At 37.4% G+C, this 18,575-nt stretch overlaps 1 protein-coding gene across 3 annotated transcripts; it reads right to left on the bottom strand.

The window, feature by feature from the left end:
- Positions 1-56: 56 nt before the first annotated feature.
- On the bottom strand, positions 57-18,203 carry LOC110589595 (pancreatic lipase). Of its 3 annotated transcripts, XM_021700129.1 has the most exons (13): positions 18,158-18,203; positions 16,627-16,781; positions 15,574-15,589; positions 11,550-11,659; positions 9,466-9,600; positions 8,374-8,485; positions 7,044-7,163; positions 6,808-6,927; positions 6,194-6,312; positions 3,945-4,074; positions 2,152-2,260; positions 1,402-1,566; positions 57-184 (listed from the first exon to the last, which is right to left on the bottom strand). In XM_021700129.1, exons 1-13 carry the CDS (start codon positions 18,201-18,203, stop codon positions 121-123), a joined length of 1,401 nt encoding a protein of 466 aa, XP_021555804.1. In that variant the 3' UTR covers positions 57-120. The 3 variants fall into 3 exon arrangements, with proteins under 3 accessions (XP_021555804.1, XP_021555803.1, XP_021555805.1); XM_021700128.1 differs by lacking the exon at positions 15,574-15,589 and having other exon boundaries at positions 11,550-11,672; positions 16,612-16,781; XM_021700130.1 differs by lacking the exon at positions 15,574-15,589 and having other exon boundaries at positions 11,550-11,672.
- Positions 18,204-18,575: the final 372 nt, after the last annotated feature.

Below are 18,575 nucleotides of genomic sequence, written 5' to 3'. Positions count from 1 at the left end.
TTTTAACCACGTTATCCAAAAGAGCCATGGAGAAAAAGGACTTGATAACCAAGGAATGGATTGCTTCACTACTAGATTTTATTAGCAGTAAGATATGCAGTGGTCACATGTCAGTGACTCCTAACATGGAGTAAGAGTGAGCAGAATATCTTCCCTTACAGTTTCTTGATTACAGAAGTTGAACCTGCAGAGAGAAAACAACAGAAAGTCAGCTTTTCCTGGTGCACTGCTGGTGCTTTGAGCATAAAAACAGCCTCTCTTCTCCCCAGTCTGAGTGAGAACCACTCCCTGTGCCCGAGACCAGACATTGGTCAAGGGAACACAAACCTCTTCTGTATAAAGGACTGCATTCTCCTTTCCATTGTTCTTTCATAGCTTTGCAATAGCCGAGTGAGGAAGTGTCACTGGACGCCTCTAAGGACAGGGAGCGTTCATTTGTCATATCCTAAAGCACCTACTAAGCACTTGGCGCATTGTCAATCAATGCAACTGAGGAAGAGTAGGGTCAGCAGCATGATAAAAAACCAGCCCGAGGGAAATTTCTGAGGTCCTGGTGTTACATTCACTAGGCACTCTTACTTAATTCAATAATGGAATTGAAATGACTAGCATTACTCATTAAGACTGAACAAAACTTAGTTTGCTTGGGAGCTAATTTTCTTTAATAACACATATAAGCATATGCAAAGTGCCTGGCACATAAAAGGTGCTCAGAAGGTGCTCTTTTCTTTTCATCTTCATTTCCCTCCCTGTGGTCTGATGGCTGGCAGATGCGCAAATAGAACATTAAAGGTTAAACACTACTACTGATAAAGGACACAGGAAATGAAGGGCACACATGATCTATATATGAATGAAGGTGAATTAATTTGTTTTGTAGTAGTTAAGAACTTGCTGGAGTCCAATTTCTTACCTACGAATTATGGCACCAAGCTTTCATTTAATTATCTCTAATGGAGACAAGAATAGTACCTCCATCCCACCACCACCATCAAGAGAGTAAACATACCCATCACCCCAAATTACTCTCCTGTTCCTTCGTAATCTCTCCTTCTTGACCTCTCCCATCTCCCCTCCCCCCAGGCAACCAGTGACCTGCGGTCAGACATACGACACAAGGCCCAGCTGCTGAATGAAATCACTCTTTTCACCTTAGGGTCACGAAGCCAGATTCTCAATGAACACTTTACTTTCATCAAATGACCCATACTCATCTACAGATCTCTCAAAGTTATTCCCTGAAAGTTCTGCTCTTTTTTAAAGAAACAGAAGGTACTAGGAAGCCACCGTGACCATGGCTTAGGAGAACCACTGTCAGAGAGTTGAACCTGAAGTAGACTTGCAGTGGGAATAGCATGGGTGACTCAGTATTGCAAATCTCTTTGGATTTTTATTACTTACACTTTTCCATCGTTTCTTTCCACCATGATCTTGGATGCTCCCACTCTGGGTCGAGTTGGGTTGATCACATGGTTGTACCAAATAAATTTGACCCTCTGCAAATCTCCAACATCCACGTTAGAGTCAAATTCATTGGAATGAGTGCTGTCTGGACGGAGAGTGCCCCTTGGGAGTTGAGAAGTTAATGAAAATATACGTGAACATACAAAAATATATACATATATGTTTCTAAAACGAGCTTACGATGCACCTCTAGTAAGATGATTGACAGTACATTTGCCATTCTAATGTATTAAATAACTAATGTATTAAATAAATGCAGACATGTGTGCCAACTCAGTGGCAGGTCATTTGCCAACAAGAACTCATATGACTTTAAAGTCATCCTTACTTTAATAAAACTTGAAATATGTTTTAGTCATAAGCCTCCCACAACTTAATAAATGATGACATCATCATATCATCTTTTCCCTGTTGTTTTCTGGGCAGAATGATTATTTACTGATTAGAAATCAGATGCCATGCATCAAAACAAACATCAGTGGTTTTCTCAGGAAATAGCAGAGAAAAAATTCAGGAACAGAATTCTGAAATGTACTAAGGTGCAAGATAAAACGATCTCTTCCTTGGAATGACATGTGATGGTATTGTACTCCCATATAGTTATGAATAAACGCTTATGTCCATAACATGCATTATATATGCAAAGGATTCCAACATTTAAGAAGTGTAGGGTAATATTTTGCTCACCTGAAAATTTCATACTGTTTAGAATTTCCTTTATTTCCAAACAAAGAAACTAGCACGTGTCCTGTAACCTTCTTCCCAGACAGTGTGACAGCTACCTTATACCTCCAACCTGCACAGGGGGAAGAGATTTGCAAACCGTCAACTTATAGAGAAGACTTGCTAAAAACAGGCTAAATTAGGGGCGCCTGGGTGGCTCAGTCGTTGAGCGTCTGCCTTCGGCTCAGGTCATGATCCCACGGTCCTGGGATCGAGCCCCGCATCGGGCTCCCTGCTTGGCGGGAAGCCTGCTTCTCCCTCTCCTGCTCCCCCTGCTTGTGTTCCCTCTCTCTCTGTGTCAAATAAATAAATAAAATCTTTAAAAAAAAAAAACAGGCTAAATTGGATGCCACTGCTGCTGAATTTTGAGTAATTTATACATAGGATTGTTGTTCTTCTAATCAAATAGTCTACTTTATCTAAATGTTCAGAAGATAGGCGTGGGGCCAGGGGAGGAGCAGAGAATCTTTCCAAAGTCAATAGATGTCAAGTCATATATATAAGTCATATATTTTGCTTTCAATTTCTTTAACCCAACAATTTATTTTTGAATATTATAAGAACTTTATCTTAAAAGAAAGTAGGAAAGGGGCACCAGGGTGGCCTAGTTGGTTAAGCCTTCAACTCTTGGTTTTGGCTCAGGTCATGATCTCATGGTCGTGAGATCAAGCCCTGTGTCTGGCTCTGTGCTCAGCGTGGAGTCTGCTTAGGGATTCTCTCCCTCTGCCTCTGCCCCTCCCGGGCTTGTGCACTCTCTCTCTCTAAAATGAAATAAATAAATAAAATCTAAAAAAAAAAAAGAAAAGAAAAGGGTAGAGTATGACATTTTCATCAATTTACTATTTTCTTTTTTTAAAGGTTTTATTTATTTAATTTAGAGAGAGAAAGAGCATAAGTGGGGGAAGGGACAGAGGGACAAGCAGACTCCCTGCTGAGCAGGGAGCCTGAGGTAGGGCTTGATCCCAGGACCCCGAGATCATGACCGAAGTCAAATGCTTAACTGACTCAGCCACCCAAGCGTACCCTCAATTTACTATTTTCATAGGTCATCACATTTTAGAGTCCTGTTGTCTTTTTGTCTAAACTGTCTACATTTATTTAAAAAAATTCTATAATTCAGCTTTACCTTGCCTTTGGAATGTATTAAGTTATGGTAACCACTTTGTGGTACTAATCAATAGTTAACTAGCAGTTTATGCCATTTAGAGCTAGCCTGGGCCAAACTGAGGAGGGAATAAAACCTGGCTTTAGTTTTTACAGTGCGACCAACCCCACTGACTCCAGTCTAAATAGTTTTCTTCCTCTGACCCAGGATGGAACATGCCTCATCATCCCTGCACCCTCTAATTCTTATCACCCATGGAGTCTACCGCCCTAAACAGCTCTTAAATCTGTCAACTCCCTACCATTCCCACAACCTCTGCCATCTCTCTCCTGGATTACTTTTCTGCTTGTACAAAACCTCAGAATTTTGCTTTAGTGAAACTTCTGACTGAAATGGAAGAGTCTAGAGCAGAAGAAACCTCCTGAATTCCGGAGAAATTAATTTTTCTATCATTGTCAGTTCAGACCCCCAAATTCTGCTCTGTTACTCCAATTAGCCAGAGTTACATTGAGCACGATGGCTTTTGAAAAATTTTCCATGTTGGGAAGGAGTATTTACAACTTTTGAACAGAAGAGCAATTTCACACATTTTCACCGAACATGATAAAATACATAGCATTATGAATTTAAGGCAAATATAATAGAGACTTACGGGCAAAATTGCTGGCATCACCAGTGTTTAGATAAAATATCTGGTTCACTCCATTTGTTTTTCCAGGAAATCTGTCAGCGTAATGACCCATCTGTGGGCAGCCTTCGCTTGGGCAGGGGAAGCACTTGTTCTAGGGGAAATTAACAAATGATGAATGAGGACACTCTTAATAGCACGTCATCTTTTTCCACCTGTTGCAGCAGTTCAAATATTCTAAAGCCAATTCTGTCATGATGGCAAAAGACGACTTTCATAATGTTTCAGGAAAGGTGAAAAATGCCTTTCATTAGTTACGATGATAAATTTGACTGTGAAAAAACACAGTATGAACAAAAATATAAAAATCACACAAAAAGAGAATTTAAATATATATTTACACATATATTTTCATCTTGTCTATTTTGCCTCTTAAGTTACTCAAGACATCCATTTGCCTACAGGTGGTTAGAATTTTTTTTTTTTTTAGAAAGATTGCAAAAGAAAGAGCAAGGGGTGATAATCAGCTCGATATGCAAAATAAGACCCATTAAGAGTCAGGTTTTTCTCAAATTTTTTAGCTCCCGCTTTAGCATATTAAGGTCTGAAGGAGTCAGATCTCAGAATTCTCCCAATGTGAACAGATAATGCCCCAAGTGGTCCTTAAGTCTTAGCTGTGTGGTTGGTGTGGAGAATATATATATCTATCACTTAGGAAAATGTCCTTCTTCTGGGGAGGAATTATGGGAAGAAGAGAGGAAGAGGGAGAAACAGAGTGGGGCAATCCTGCTCCATATTAGAGGCAAGGGGCAGACTTTTGGATCAATGAACCAGAGGGGGACTGGGCCAAGTCTCAGGGTCTGCATCCAGCAAAAGCTAAGGAGAGACTGAGCCAGTCAGAGAAATGGCCAGAGCTATATGGGGAAGTTGGCCAAGCCAGAAGAGTAGATGTGCCTAGACATTATCTGCAGACACCAGCAGCACATCCATCAATAACGCAGACCCTCAAATCCTCCCCTCTGCTCTACGCACACACTGACCACCACCTCATGATCACTGTGTCCAATACCAGCTTGGAGAGAAGAGGATGAAGGGGTCCAAAGGCTGAGAAATATGCAAAACTGAGAACTTTTTCTTATAAAAGTGTCTGAGCATCACCTAAAAGGACTGTTTATATTACTGAATCAGACTAAATTTTAACTGAATGAAACCTAAAGCTTCTTTGCTTATTTTCCCTATTACCTAGAGATTGGGGATTTGGAAGCACAATAAAAATAAAGTTAAACCAAAGAAAAGGGATGGTGATCTTGTTTGTACACAAGCTGTACTGTGAATAAACTATGCATCCCCCCTGCCCACACATATAGCCAACAGTTGTTGAATGCTAATTATTACATTTTAGATTCTGAGCTAAGGAACTAAAACATATCGTCTCATTAAATCCTCCTGCCAAACCAATGGAGTCTACCATTATTATTTACATCTAGAAATGAAAAAACTGCCTTAGAATGAGGTTAAATATTTTGTCCAAATCATTCAACCATTTAATGGCGAAATCGGGTTTCAGATTCTCTTTAGCACTAAGTTATACATCTTGATAATTATGACTTCACCTGGTATGTTACTTAAAATTTTATTTATTAAATGACATAGGTTGTATATTTTTATTTGAAAAAAATTATAGTGAAAGGAAGAGCAATAAAAATTAATAGGCAATAGATATATCATTTTCAAGATCACCTTTAAGGATCCTAACCCAGATACCTAGTGAATACCAAACAAGATGAAAACTCAAAACCAAGCAAGCAAACAAACAAAAACTTGGCAATTATGAGATTGCACAGAAATATCCACATGCACATGATGATATAGTTTTATAGGTTCAGCATTTAAGACAAGTTTTCCATATTTATCAGCATCCTGTAGCCATAGCTCAGATTTCATAGACTTTTTTTTTTTAGTTATCATTATTTCTAAAACAAGTTTGAACATTCGCGATACATACTGAAGTGATAGAGAACAAGGTAGACATGGGACATCTTAGTATACAAGCCCATTTCTCTAAAGTTTTCCAATGCCTCATCACTATTACGATAAATACGTATGTCAACTATGCTTCAATTAAAAAATAAAAATATGTATAATTAAAAGTATAAATAATGTGGCAATCATGTAGTGACTTTTGCTGAATGCATGTCATGTACAGTGAAGTACACCCATCATGAGAAGTGATGGTCACAAAATTCTTTAGGTACAAAGTGGAGTCTACTTACTGCAGTGAAAGCATTGTAAGAGGCACAAGGGAATCCAGCAAAGCCATCAGGGTTGAGGATGCTATCAGAGTAATATTTGTAGCTTCTTAAGTGATTACAGGCCACAAAGTCACGAGTCCCTTTGAAATCAGACAGTACACATCAGCAACAGGTTTTATTTTTCCAAGTTAATGTCATAATTAGAACATGGTTGTTGAATAGGTTTTTCTAATTAGTGTGAACTCGTGGTGGTCACAGAACAAAATCATCTCTGAAGTGTATTTATGATTTGTGATGCAGTTACAAGTGAAATACCATTTAAGATTTTAATAGTAATGCCATTGCTAAATTAAACGGAAAAATAACTTTAGAAGGAAGAGATTGGTCCATACGGATATAAGTACAACTTAGTAATCCATTCCCCAAATTAGATCCTTGGAAAGTTGACTACAAATACATTTTCTTTCTACAGTCTCCTCAGGCCTACTTTCCCCAGTGAAAAGTCTATATTTTGGGTTAAAAGTCCTTTGTTGTAGAAAATGTGAGACCTGTACCCAAATATTCAGCAAGTTTAGCAAAAAATGAAACACAAATTTTCCCCTAAGAAAATCTCTTCATGTACATAATGGTTTTACCTTCCCAGATCCCATCTATGTCAATAATCTGAGAGAGAATGTTCTTCTGACATCCGGGCATTTGTTTTCCTCCATTTGGAAAGAAATCTAGGTGGCCTACAGTTTGACTCATTCCAAACCCTGAGGAATATTAAAATATGAGAAAGTTGATGTTGATGTATAGACTCAAAACACTCTAAAACACTCTAATATATGGACTCAAAAAATACTCGCAGAAGATGAATTGAAGAACTCACCCAAGTTGGGAATTATAGGGGCAGCGTCTGTGTGAATTACATCCACAAACTGGGCATCACTGGGGTCCAATCGGACTAATTCGGGCGTGCCCTCAAAGCAAGGTTCAGCTGGATCCAACCCTAAAGTAAATAGGATGTCATGTTAATATCAGTGTACATTCACATTGACCTTTTTCATTAATTACCTACCCAAGTGCAAGCATTGGCGGGAACCATGACTTATGCCTAGAAAGAGATAAGCTAGTTCTTCCAGACCTTATCATTTTTTTACATTTTCTGTGTCTAATTTTCTATTTGCATTGTAGTGAATTTTCCTCAAACCATGGAATTTGGCTCTACTTATGGATGTGTAGCCCCTGGGACAATCCTGGCCACTAACAGCAGTTATAAGGAAAGAGACAGATTCTGGGAGACTCCTAAAAGCTGGTCGGGATAAAAGAGTCCCCATTCTACGGTAAAATCCTGTGAGGGCAAGGACTTTGGTTTTCACGGTCACCAGGACCACAGCTTTACAGAGTGCCTGGCTGAGCAGGCCCTTGTAAACATTCACGGATTATGAGAAAGAATGTTCTCTCCAGCAAATTAATGCTAGACATCCAGATGCCCCCACCAACCCAAATGTGACCAGTTTATCCAAAGTATCAAAAAGAGAATCAGAAGGTCAGAGACAGAGTAGGATGATGGAAGAGGAATGTGGTTGCTCCCTAAAATAGTCACCTCTCAGATCCAGGGTAGCAAAGTCTTTCGTATAAAGTTGCAATGTTGTTTTAAGGCCTGAGTGTACAGCATGTGACCCCATTGGCCAAATGCATCCAGTCTTAAGATTTGTGAAGTGCTATTTTTTTTATCTAACCAAAGGATGCAGAATTGGTTAGCCTGGCCTGACCACCTGTCCCCTGCAACTCTCTGCTTGTGGTCAGTGAGGATTGGGCTAATTATCGATTGCTACTGAAGCTGAATATAATTAATTATGCATTTTTGAGTTCCTTGGGTTTAATTCTATTTATTATTTATTCTGTTATTTATGCTATTTATTCTATTCATGAAACTTGTCCTTTGTGAATGCCTGGCAACAGGAAAATAGACCTCCTGATGTTCTTAATTAAAATTTTAGTCACATGCAATATTTATATATATATGTTAACATATATACATGTTAAACAGAGCTCTGTAGGCCAAAGATCAATACCAGCAAAAAATTCGTAAAACCTCAGAACATACTGATTTCTGATCATGTGGCCCAATTCAGAAAATGCCAAATTTCCATCCTTTTAGACCCCATTTAGGCTACATTGAGTCCAAATTTTCTGTGTTTACTGTTTTGACCAACCTGTGATTCGTCCAACAGTCCCATTCGTCCTTCTTCCTGCCTCCCCAGCTGCGTGTGAGCCCAGGCTGTGGCCAATGATGTGGACATCAGAAAGTGAGTACTCAAATGCTGACTGTTGGAGAGAAAAGTTCTTCAGAATGTTTTCTAACATTGTGAACTTCAAGATGGCCATAGAAGGAGATCCTCGCAAAACGTGAGTTTTAAGAAGATATGCTGTCCCTTCAAAGCAACTGATTTTCATGACTTTTTTTTTTCAGTTATCATAGAAAATGGCAATGGTCTAATGTTTACACTGGTGGAAGTTGGGCTCTCTTTTGTTGTTTTACTATGTAGAGGAACCCTTGCTGTGTATGAAGAATTGTTACCCAGAGGTGGTGAAGCAAATGTATGGGTTAGCAGATAATAATGAAAGAAATTATGTAGGGGCGCCTGGGTGGCTCAGTCGGTTAAGCCTCTGCCGTCGGCTCAAGTCATGATCCCAGGGTCCTGGGATCGAGCCCCGCATCGGGCTCCCTGCTCCGCGGGAAGCCTGCTTCTCCCTCTCCCATTCCCCCTGCTTGTGTTCCCTTTCTCACTGTGTCTCTCTCTCTCTGTCAAATAAAGAAATAAAATCTTTAAAAAAAAAAAAAAAAGAAAGCAATTATGTAAGCACATTCCTGCTTAACATTTTTTTAAGGTTTTAGTTACCAAAGCAGGTTAGCTTGGTGTCATTGTGCTTCTGTTAAAAAAATTAAAAACAAAAACAAAAACAGGGTAGTTTTCATCTTGAGGCTGACATTATCACACCAACTTGTTTTAATAGATGGTAAAATTAAAGGAATACTGATGGAATTCAGTAGAAACAACCTACCTGGTTGCTTGAGTAACATCACTTAAAAAAACTAGTGTTTTGACTTAAAGAGCATATTGATGAAGCCCAAATCTAGATTGATTGATTGATTGATTGATTTTGCATTTTTCTTTTCAACCACAGGGAAAGCCAAATTTCAGTAGAGGAATGTCTTTAGCAATTATCATACCTACAGCAATTATTTTAAAAGAGAATCTAGAGAGCAATGGACATGGACTTTTATACAACCTAGAGGTAGTTACCTGAAGAACCTCAACAAAATATGCCACTTCTGCCCCGACAATCCGGATGTTCTGTGACGCTTGTGTGTAACCGGTTCGGGAGCCCCTTTTCCAATCCACACAGATGCAGTTCACACTTTCCACTGTAAACAGGTTCTGATGGAACAGACACAATAAATAGGTAAAGAATTCAGGATATTTATTAATTAATAATTAGCACATTTGAGAATGAGGATAAATTTCCTCCATGACCTATACAATATCAAGCTTATTTTTAACCCTACAACAATGAACAAAACTTCTAGTCTGTTATGGATATGAAATTCCTTTTAAAGTTTAACATTGGCTCCAAATTGAGGGTTTGGCCATAATGGGAACTGGATTCTTGAGATATCTACTGAAACAGATGCATAGACATTTGTTGCAGGGAAAGATGTATAAAATGGGGTACAGTGGATTGTCTCATTAAAGCATCATTAAAATCAATGTCCTACATTGTCCCATACTAGAGTGCACCGCAGGACCTTGTTTGTTTTGTTCACTGCTGTATCCACAGTGCCTCAAAGTGTTCTTGGCACATAGTAGGTGTTCAATAAATATTTATTGGATAAATGAATAAATGAAAGGCTATGTTAGGACTTCCTTAAATAAATATACTGGAGGTAAATGGGTAAGCTTTTCCATGATGGAAAGACTAATCAATGTTTTTGGAAGAACATATTTTATTGTACATTACTGATGAGTTACTTCACATAAAAGTACCAGATATGTACTGGAAGCTTTGTTTGATGCAGGTCAGTGATAGATTCATGAATGTTAGATCTGGCAGGAATTTTGTTTGTTTGGGTGTGTGTATGTTTATGCATATCCTCACCTTTTTTCCAAGAAAACTTTTAGAAGAATGAAGCAATCTTTGAAATCATCTCCAATTCTTTTACTTTACAGATAGAAACCTCCAAAAAGGGAAAGTGATTTGCTAATGTCATGGTTAGCTAAGGATAGAGTCAGTACTAGAGTCTAGGACCTTTAACCTAGGTTAATCCATTTGTTTCTCTGTCATAAAGCAACCATGTTGTCAAAGCCAAATCATGCAAGAAAAACAAATCTGGTTTGGGGATTTCAGAAATAAATTGTGTACACATATCTAAAAATTTACATTCCCTTTGACCTAAGAACCACTTTGTCTTTTTCCTTCATTGTTCTATAAAAATCTATTCCTACCCTCCCCCTAATAATCATCAGCTTAGAATATTTTAGAAGATAAGTTAGGGTTTTGCTAATTATTTTTAAACTTGTGAAGTTAAGCCTATTTATTTTGGCTGTCTTCAGAATCAGTGGATAGTCTCTAGAGTTGATTCAATCCAGCCTTTGGCTTGAGTCATAGACAGGTCTGAAATTAAAAGTGTTTAGGAGGACCTTTGTGTCTTGTTTTTTCGACCTCTGAAGGAATGACTGCATCTGTGTGCTATGCGGGCCACTAACGCTTGGTGAATAGATGAATCAAGGATAATGTTCTCAAGCACTAGCAGTTGCTAGGAAAATATGTTCTATTTTCTGTCTTTTAATTCTTCATTACCATGGGGCACATAGCCAAAGGCAAATGAAAGAAAATTGGATCACTATGGTTGAAACAAGAGAAGTCGAAAATGAAAACCTACACAGTTTCCCTAGATATTGTTACCATAGGAGATCAAAGAGTAGCAAGTGAAAATCAGAGGAAAACAATTTGGGCAAAGTAAGTTATCTTAGTTCTTCACATAGAACTTAAGACCTATTGAAAAAATTAAATGTTATTGAAAACACAACTAATACTGCATCAGTATGGCAACATCTGTTATTAAAATTTTGAAATATCTCTGCATTAGTTATTAAATAACCACTACCTAGAGCCGCCAAATGCTTGCCAATCTTGCTGCCCTGACTGTCCCAGGTCCCCTGCACACCCTACCACCTCTTGGACCTCCCTGTGAAACCCCAGGAGAGTCAGGTGATCCTCCGGTGTCATGGTGGCTGGCATTTGTCCTGACTGGTTGCAGCCTGTGCCTTCCCCATCGTTAATCATCACTCTGGAAACAACCTTCCCTTAATTGATTACCATGTCTCACCTTGCATATATTGGCCAACCAGTTTTCTTCTCCCTTGTCTATGAATCCATGAATAATAAAGCGGGTTTTTCTATCTGTTCTGAAATTGGAGCTTGTGATAGTTGACGGATCTGCAATAAGTTCCTATTTTGGGAAGAAAAGTGTTTAATGTCAAGTTTCTCAAATGTCCAATAGAACCATTTGTACATGGAGGGAGATGGCAGGTAGGAGAACACCATTAAGACTTGAGATCCTTGTGAATAAGGATTCTGCTATTACAGGCAAGCTATTTGCGATCATCAAGTTTCAGACATCATAACATTTCTGCAGTTGCTCTACTCAGGATAAATTTCTGCTATAATATTGATGTAGGGGGTCTTGTCTCCAAACAATGGAAGGTTTTGTGTGTGTGTGTGTGTGTGTATGTAAATTGTATACACACACATACACACATATATAATGTTGGGAGATTATATATAATATTGGGAGAGTTTATATATATGTATACATATATTATATATAACTATATTCAGAATGTTTACTAAATGGCAACATAGAGGTAGGATAAAAATGATATTAAGTTCCAATCAAGACAGTGGGTAGCTGAATGGATTAAAAAAACAAGACCAATCTATATGCTATCTACTGGATCATTTTAGATCATTTCAGATCTAAAGACACATGTAGAGTAAAAATGAAGGGATGGAAAAAGATACTTTATTTTATTTATTTATTTTTAAAGATTTTTTATTTATTTTTTGACAGAGAGAGAGACAGCAAGAGAGGGAACACAAGCAGAGGGTGTGGGAGAGGGAAAAACAGGCTTCCCATGGAGCAGGGATCCCGATGCAGGGCTCGATCCTAGGACCCTAGGATCATGACCCGAGCCAAAGGCAGATGCTTAACGAATAAGCCACCCAGGTGCCCCTGGAAAAAGATATTTTAAGTAAATAGAAACAAAAAGAAAGCTGGAGTAGCAATACTCATATCAGACAAAATAGACTCTAAAACAAAGGCTATAATAAGAAACAAAGAAGGACTTTACATAAAGATAAAGGATCTATCCAATAAAAAGATATAACACTTGTAAATATTTATGCACTCAACATAGAAACACCTAGTTATATAAAACAAATATTAATAGATGCAAAGGGAGAAATTGACAATAATACAATAATAGCAGGGAGCTTTAACACCGTGTTTACATCAATGGATAGATCTCCCAATAGAAAATCAATAAGGAAAGAGTGGTTTTAAATGACACATTAGAACAGATGGACTAACATATATTTACAGAATATTCTATCCCCAAACAGCAGAATACACATTCTTTTCAAGTGCACATGGACATTCTCCAGAATAAGTCAAATGTTAGGCCACAAAACAAGCCTTGATAGAGTTAAGAAGATTGAAATCATATCAAACACATTTTCTGACCACGCTGGTATGAAACTAAAAATCAACTATAAGAAGAAAAGTGGAAAAAACACAAACATGTGGACAGTAAACTATATGCTATTAAACAACCAATGGGTCAAGGAAGAAATCAAAGATGTAGTTAAATCAATATCTTGAGATGAATAAAAATGTAAATGCAATGTTCAAAAATCTGTGGGACACACAAAAGCAGTTCTAAGAGGAAAGTTTACAGTGATACAGGCCCACATTAAGAAATAAGAAAAAGCTCAAATAAACAATCTAACCTCATACTTAAAGGAACTAGAAAAAGAAGAATAAATAAAGCCCAAAGTTAGTAGAAGGAAGGAAATAATAAAGATCAGAGTGGAAATAGATGCAATAGAGACTTAAAAAAACAATAGAAAATATCAATAAAACTAAGAACTATTTCTCTGAAAGGTAAATAAAATTGATAAACCTTTGGCCAGACTCATTAAGAAAAAAACAGGGAGGGCCAATAAGTAAAATGAGAAATGAAAAAGAAGTTACAGCTGATACCACAGAAATACAAAGGATCATAGGAGACTACTACTAACTGTGATATGCCAACAAGTTGGGCAACCTAGAAAGAATGAACAAATTCCTAGAAATATATGATCTTTCAAGACTAAATCAGAAAGAAATACAAAATCTGAACAGATCGATTATTAGTAAGGAGATTGAATCAGTAATTATACTCCCAGCAAACAAAAGTCCAGGACCAGACAGATTCACAGGTGAATTCTACCAAACATTTAAAGAAAACTTAACACTATCTTTCTCAAACTATTCCAAAAACCTGAAGAGGAGAGAATGCTTCTGAACTCATTCTATGAGGTTAGCATTATTCTAATACTAAAACTAGACAAGCACTACAAAAAATATTACAGACCAATATTCCTGATAAACATAGATGTAAAAATCTTCAACAAATACCAGCAAACTGAATTCAACAATACATTAAAAGGATCATGTATCATGGTCAGGTGGGATTTATTCCAGGGATCCAAGGATGGCTCAATATCCACATATCAATCAGTGTGATATACCCCATTAACAAAACGAAGAATAAAAATCATATGATCATCTCAATGGATGCAGAAAAAGCATTTGACAAAATTCAACATCCACTTATGATAAAACCTCAATAAATTGGCATAGAGGAGATGTACCTCAACATAATAAAAGACGTATATGACAAACCCACAGTTCAAAGCATACTCAACAGTGAAAGCTGAAGGCTTTTATTTTTCTAAGATCTGGAACAAAACAAGGATGCCCGCTCTTTCTACTTTTATTCAACATAGTATTGGAAATCCTAGCCACAGCAGTTAGGCAAGAAAAACGAAATAAAAGTCATCCAAATTGGAAAAGAGGAAACAAAACTGTCGCTATTTGCAGCTGACAGGATACTATACATTGAAAACCCTAAAGCCTCCACTAAAAAACTATTAGAACTAAAAAATGAATTCAGTAAGTTGCAGGATACAAAATCAATACACAGAAATCTGTTGCATTTCTATACAGTAATAATGAACTAGCAGAAAGAGACATTAAGAAAATAATCTCATTTGTAATTGCATCAAAAAGAATAAAATACCTAGGAATAAATTTAACCAAGGAAGTGAAAGACCTATCTTCTGAAAACTATGACACTGATGAAAGAAATTGAAGGCAACACAAATAAATGAAAAGATTACCTTGCTCACTGATTAGAAGAATTAATATTATTAAAATGTTCATGCTACCCAAAGCAATTCAATGCTACACAAATTCAATGCAATCCCTATAAAAACATCAATGACACTTTTCATAGAACTAGAACAATAATCCTAAAATTTGTATGGAACCACCAAAGATCCTGAGTAGCCAAAACAATATTGAAGATTGAAGAAAAAAAGAACAAAGCTGTAAGTAGCATGCTCTCAATTTTGAACTATACTACAAAGCTATAGTAATCAAAACAATATGGCACTGGCACAAATACAGAAACATTGATCAATGGAACAGAATAGAAAGCCCAGAAATAAACCCACACTTATATGGTTAACTAATCTACAACAAAGGAGGCAAGAATATACAGTGGGGCAAAGACAGGCTTTTCAATAAATGGTGTTGGACAGCCACAAGTAAAAGAATGAAACTGGAACACTCTCTTATACCATGTACAAAAATAAAACAGTAAAGACAAAACGTAAGGCCTGAAACTATAGAACTTCTAGAAGAAAACATAGGCTGTAAGTTCTTTGACATTGGTCTTAACAATATTTTTTGCTTAGCAATGTTTTTCAGACAAGAACAACAAAAGCAAAAATAAACAAATGGGACTACATAAAACTAAAAAGCCTTTGTACAGCAACGGAAACCATCGACAAAAATGAAAGGCAATCTACCGAATGGCAGAAGATATTTGCCAATGATATATTTAATAAAAGGTTAACATCCAAAATACATAAAGAACACATAAAACTCAATATCAAAAAAACAGTCAGATAAAATAATGGGAGGAGGATCTTGTTAGACGTTTTTCCAAAATGATATACAAATGCCAAAAGGCACATGAAAAGATGCTCAACATCACTCATCATCAGGAAATGCAAATCAAAACCATAGTGAGATATCACCTCACACCTGTCAGAATGGCTATTATCAAAAATAAGAATTAACAAGTGTTGGTGAGCATATGGAGAAAGGGGAACCCTCATGCACTGTTGGTGGGAATGTAAATTGGTGCAGTCACCAATAAAAAATGGAATGGATATTCCTCAAAAAATTAAAAATAGAACTACCATATGATCCACCAATTCCACTTCTAGGTTTTTATCTGAAAAAAATGAAAACGCTAATTTGAATAGAAATTTGCACCCCTATGTTCATTGCAGTATTATTTAAAATAGCCAAGATATGGAAGCAACCTAAATGTCCATTGATAGATGAATGAATAAAGAAGATGTGTAAAATACATACATATATATATATATATTACTCAGCCATAAAAAAGAATGAAAGCTTGCCATTCATGACAACATGGGTGTACTTAGAGAGTATTATGCTAAGTGAAATAAGTCAGATAGGACAAATACCATATGATTTTACTTATATGTGAATCTAAAAAACAAAACAAATGAATAAACAAAACAAAACAAGACTTAAAGATACAGAGAGCAAACTGAAATGGTAGCCAGAGAGGATGGAGGTGGGGGTATGGATGAAATAAGTGAAGGGGATTAAGAGGTACAATCTTCCAGTTATAAGATAAATAAGACAGGAAGATGTAATGTACAGCATAGGGAATATAGCCAGTAATATTGTAACAACTTTGTATGGTGACATGGTAACTAGACTTATTGTGGTGACCATTTCATAATGGTTTTATATATTCAATCACTATGTTGTACACCTGAAACTAATACGATATTTTATGTCAATCATTCTTCAATAGAAAATAAAGTGAATCTAAATTAAAACAAAAAGAGAATAATATCAAGTTAATGGACCTTCTATAAACAAGTTACATAAAATAATACTTAACCTCACTGCCCCAAAAGTCTACAAAGATGAAAATTCCACTAATTTGCTCTCTTCAGAAAACTTAAAAATTTAGTATTCTTATTACATAAAACGGATAGGACTTAGTTCTGAAAACAATGAGTTCTCTTACTTCATAGTTATCCGGGTTCTCGTTAGTGTATAGGAGGAAGCGGGTATTGACATCTTCTGGAACCCAGGGCAGTATTTTGAGGGGTCTTTGCGCAATTCCTGCCCATGGGGAATCATCACTAAAGCAGCCAAGTCTTGGGAAGCAGACTTCTTTTCCTGTAATCACCCAGAAGCGTTTCAAGGATGTTAGTTTAATCAGAATGCTCTTTTTTTAATAGTCTCTCTGCCAAAATATGAGTTAAATTACATTTTATGGGATATTTACTTCCTCTGCATCCCCAGACATCTTCCTATAGATGCACTCACAAAACAGCTTCAGCGTCCCAGCTAAAGACAGGCTTCTGCTCCTCATTTCTAAAAGTACGACCACCTGACTCCCCTCGTGTCTCTGTCCAGTCCCATGCTGGGACCCAGTTTGGCTTCTCAATGCGGATGTCTTCCTTGGGCCACTGGTACCCAAGAAAAGAGCAGCCTTTTGTCCCCAGGCCTCAATAGGGGTGAGGTTTTCAATTCTTTGCAGCCATCTTCTGGTGTTGGGCTTTGGGTAGAGAGCTTAAGTTTCATGTAAATGCCAAAACTTTATATCTCTACCTCGCTGAGTATTTAGGTCTCTGACCTATGTTTGAGGAGCATTCTGGATTCCCGTGATGAAGAAGCTGCTCATGAATAATCAAACAGAAAATCCATGGTTTGACACAACCCTATGCTTGAATGTTAACCTATGAAAGAACAACACAAAGCAAGGGATGTCCAGGAGGATAAAGTCTAGATTAATAGTAGGAATGGGAGTAGTAGCTGTTGTGGGGGCGGCATTCTCAAAAGTTATTATGTGCCAGGGGCCACACAAGACGATTTACACGACTTGCCTTATGTAAGTCTCACAGTTATCCTGTATTAAGGGTGGTATTATACGCCCATTTCACAGATGAAGATAGTGAAGCACAGAGAGGTTAAGAATTTTGCTCAGGGTAATACACCTGTGGCTGGTGGAAACAAGGTTCAACTTCCACACTTGATTCCAAGCCAGGGTTGCTAGATTAGCAAACGAAAATAAAAGTCAAATGTGAGTTTCAGATACACAATGAATACTTTTTGGTATAATTTTGTCACATATTCATTGATTATCTGAAATATTTGTTTATCTGAAGTTCAAATTTAACTGAGTATCTTATTTTTTTTTAAAGATTTTATTTATTTATTTATTTGACAGAGACAGCGCGAGAGAGGGAACACAAGCACGGGGAGTGGGAGAGGGAGAAGCAGGCTTCCCGCGGAGCAGGGAGCCCGATGCGGGGCTTGATCCCAGGACCCTGAGATCATGACCTGAGCCGAAGGCAGACGCTTAACCGACTGAGCCTCCCAGGGGCCCTGAGTATCTTAGATTTTATCTAGCAACCTTACCCCAAGTGCCTGTGCTCTCCATCATGCATCTTTTTTGCTCTACTCCTTATGCCATAGTGGCTTGAATTCAGCCATCATGAACTTTCTGAACAGGAAATCTCTTTCAGCACTACATAAATATCTTTTCTTACCTACTACTGCTCCCAGAAGCAGCGATAGTGCCCAGATTAGCAGCATCTAAACAAAGTAAAAAATATTGTTGAGTCTGACTAAATATGTTTTTAAAAAATTGGCATAATTCAAGCTCAGTTAAACCTTTCTCTGGGGGAAAATTGATAAATTCTAGTAAATTAGGCTTGGAAAGCATGTTACTGACTCACCGCGGCAGTTCCGTCAGGTTCCACACACAACCAGATAGTGCCCTTACAGGTCCTTTTATAAGTAAACCTTATCTCTGAGAAGTTCCATGGAAAAGTGGCATGAAAAGAGAGGACGTTCCAAGTGTGCATTTCTAATTTTAATCATAAATAAACTCAGATTGATAGAGTAGGTCAAGTTTCCCACAGTACTTGCGGGAAGATGAGAAAAGGGTTCATACAGGGGCACCTG

The sequence above is a fragment of the Neomonachus schauinslandi genome, chromosome 6 (genome assembly GCF_002201575.2).
Source record: "Neomonachus schauinslandi chromosome 6, ASM220157v2, whole genome shotgun sequence".
Classification (NCBI taxonomy): domain Eukaryota; kingdom Metazoa; phylum Chordata; class Mammalia; order Carnivora; family Phocidae; genus Neomonachus; species Neomonachus schauinslandi.
This window is presented reverse-complemented; position numbering and strand designations above follow the sequence as displayed.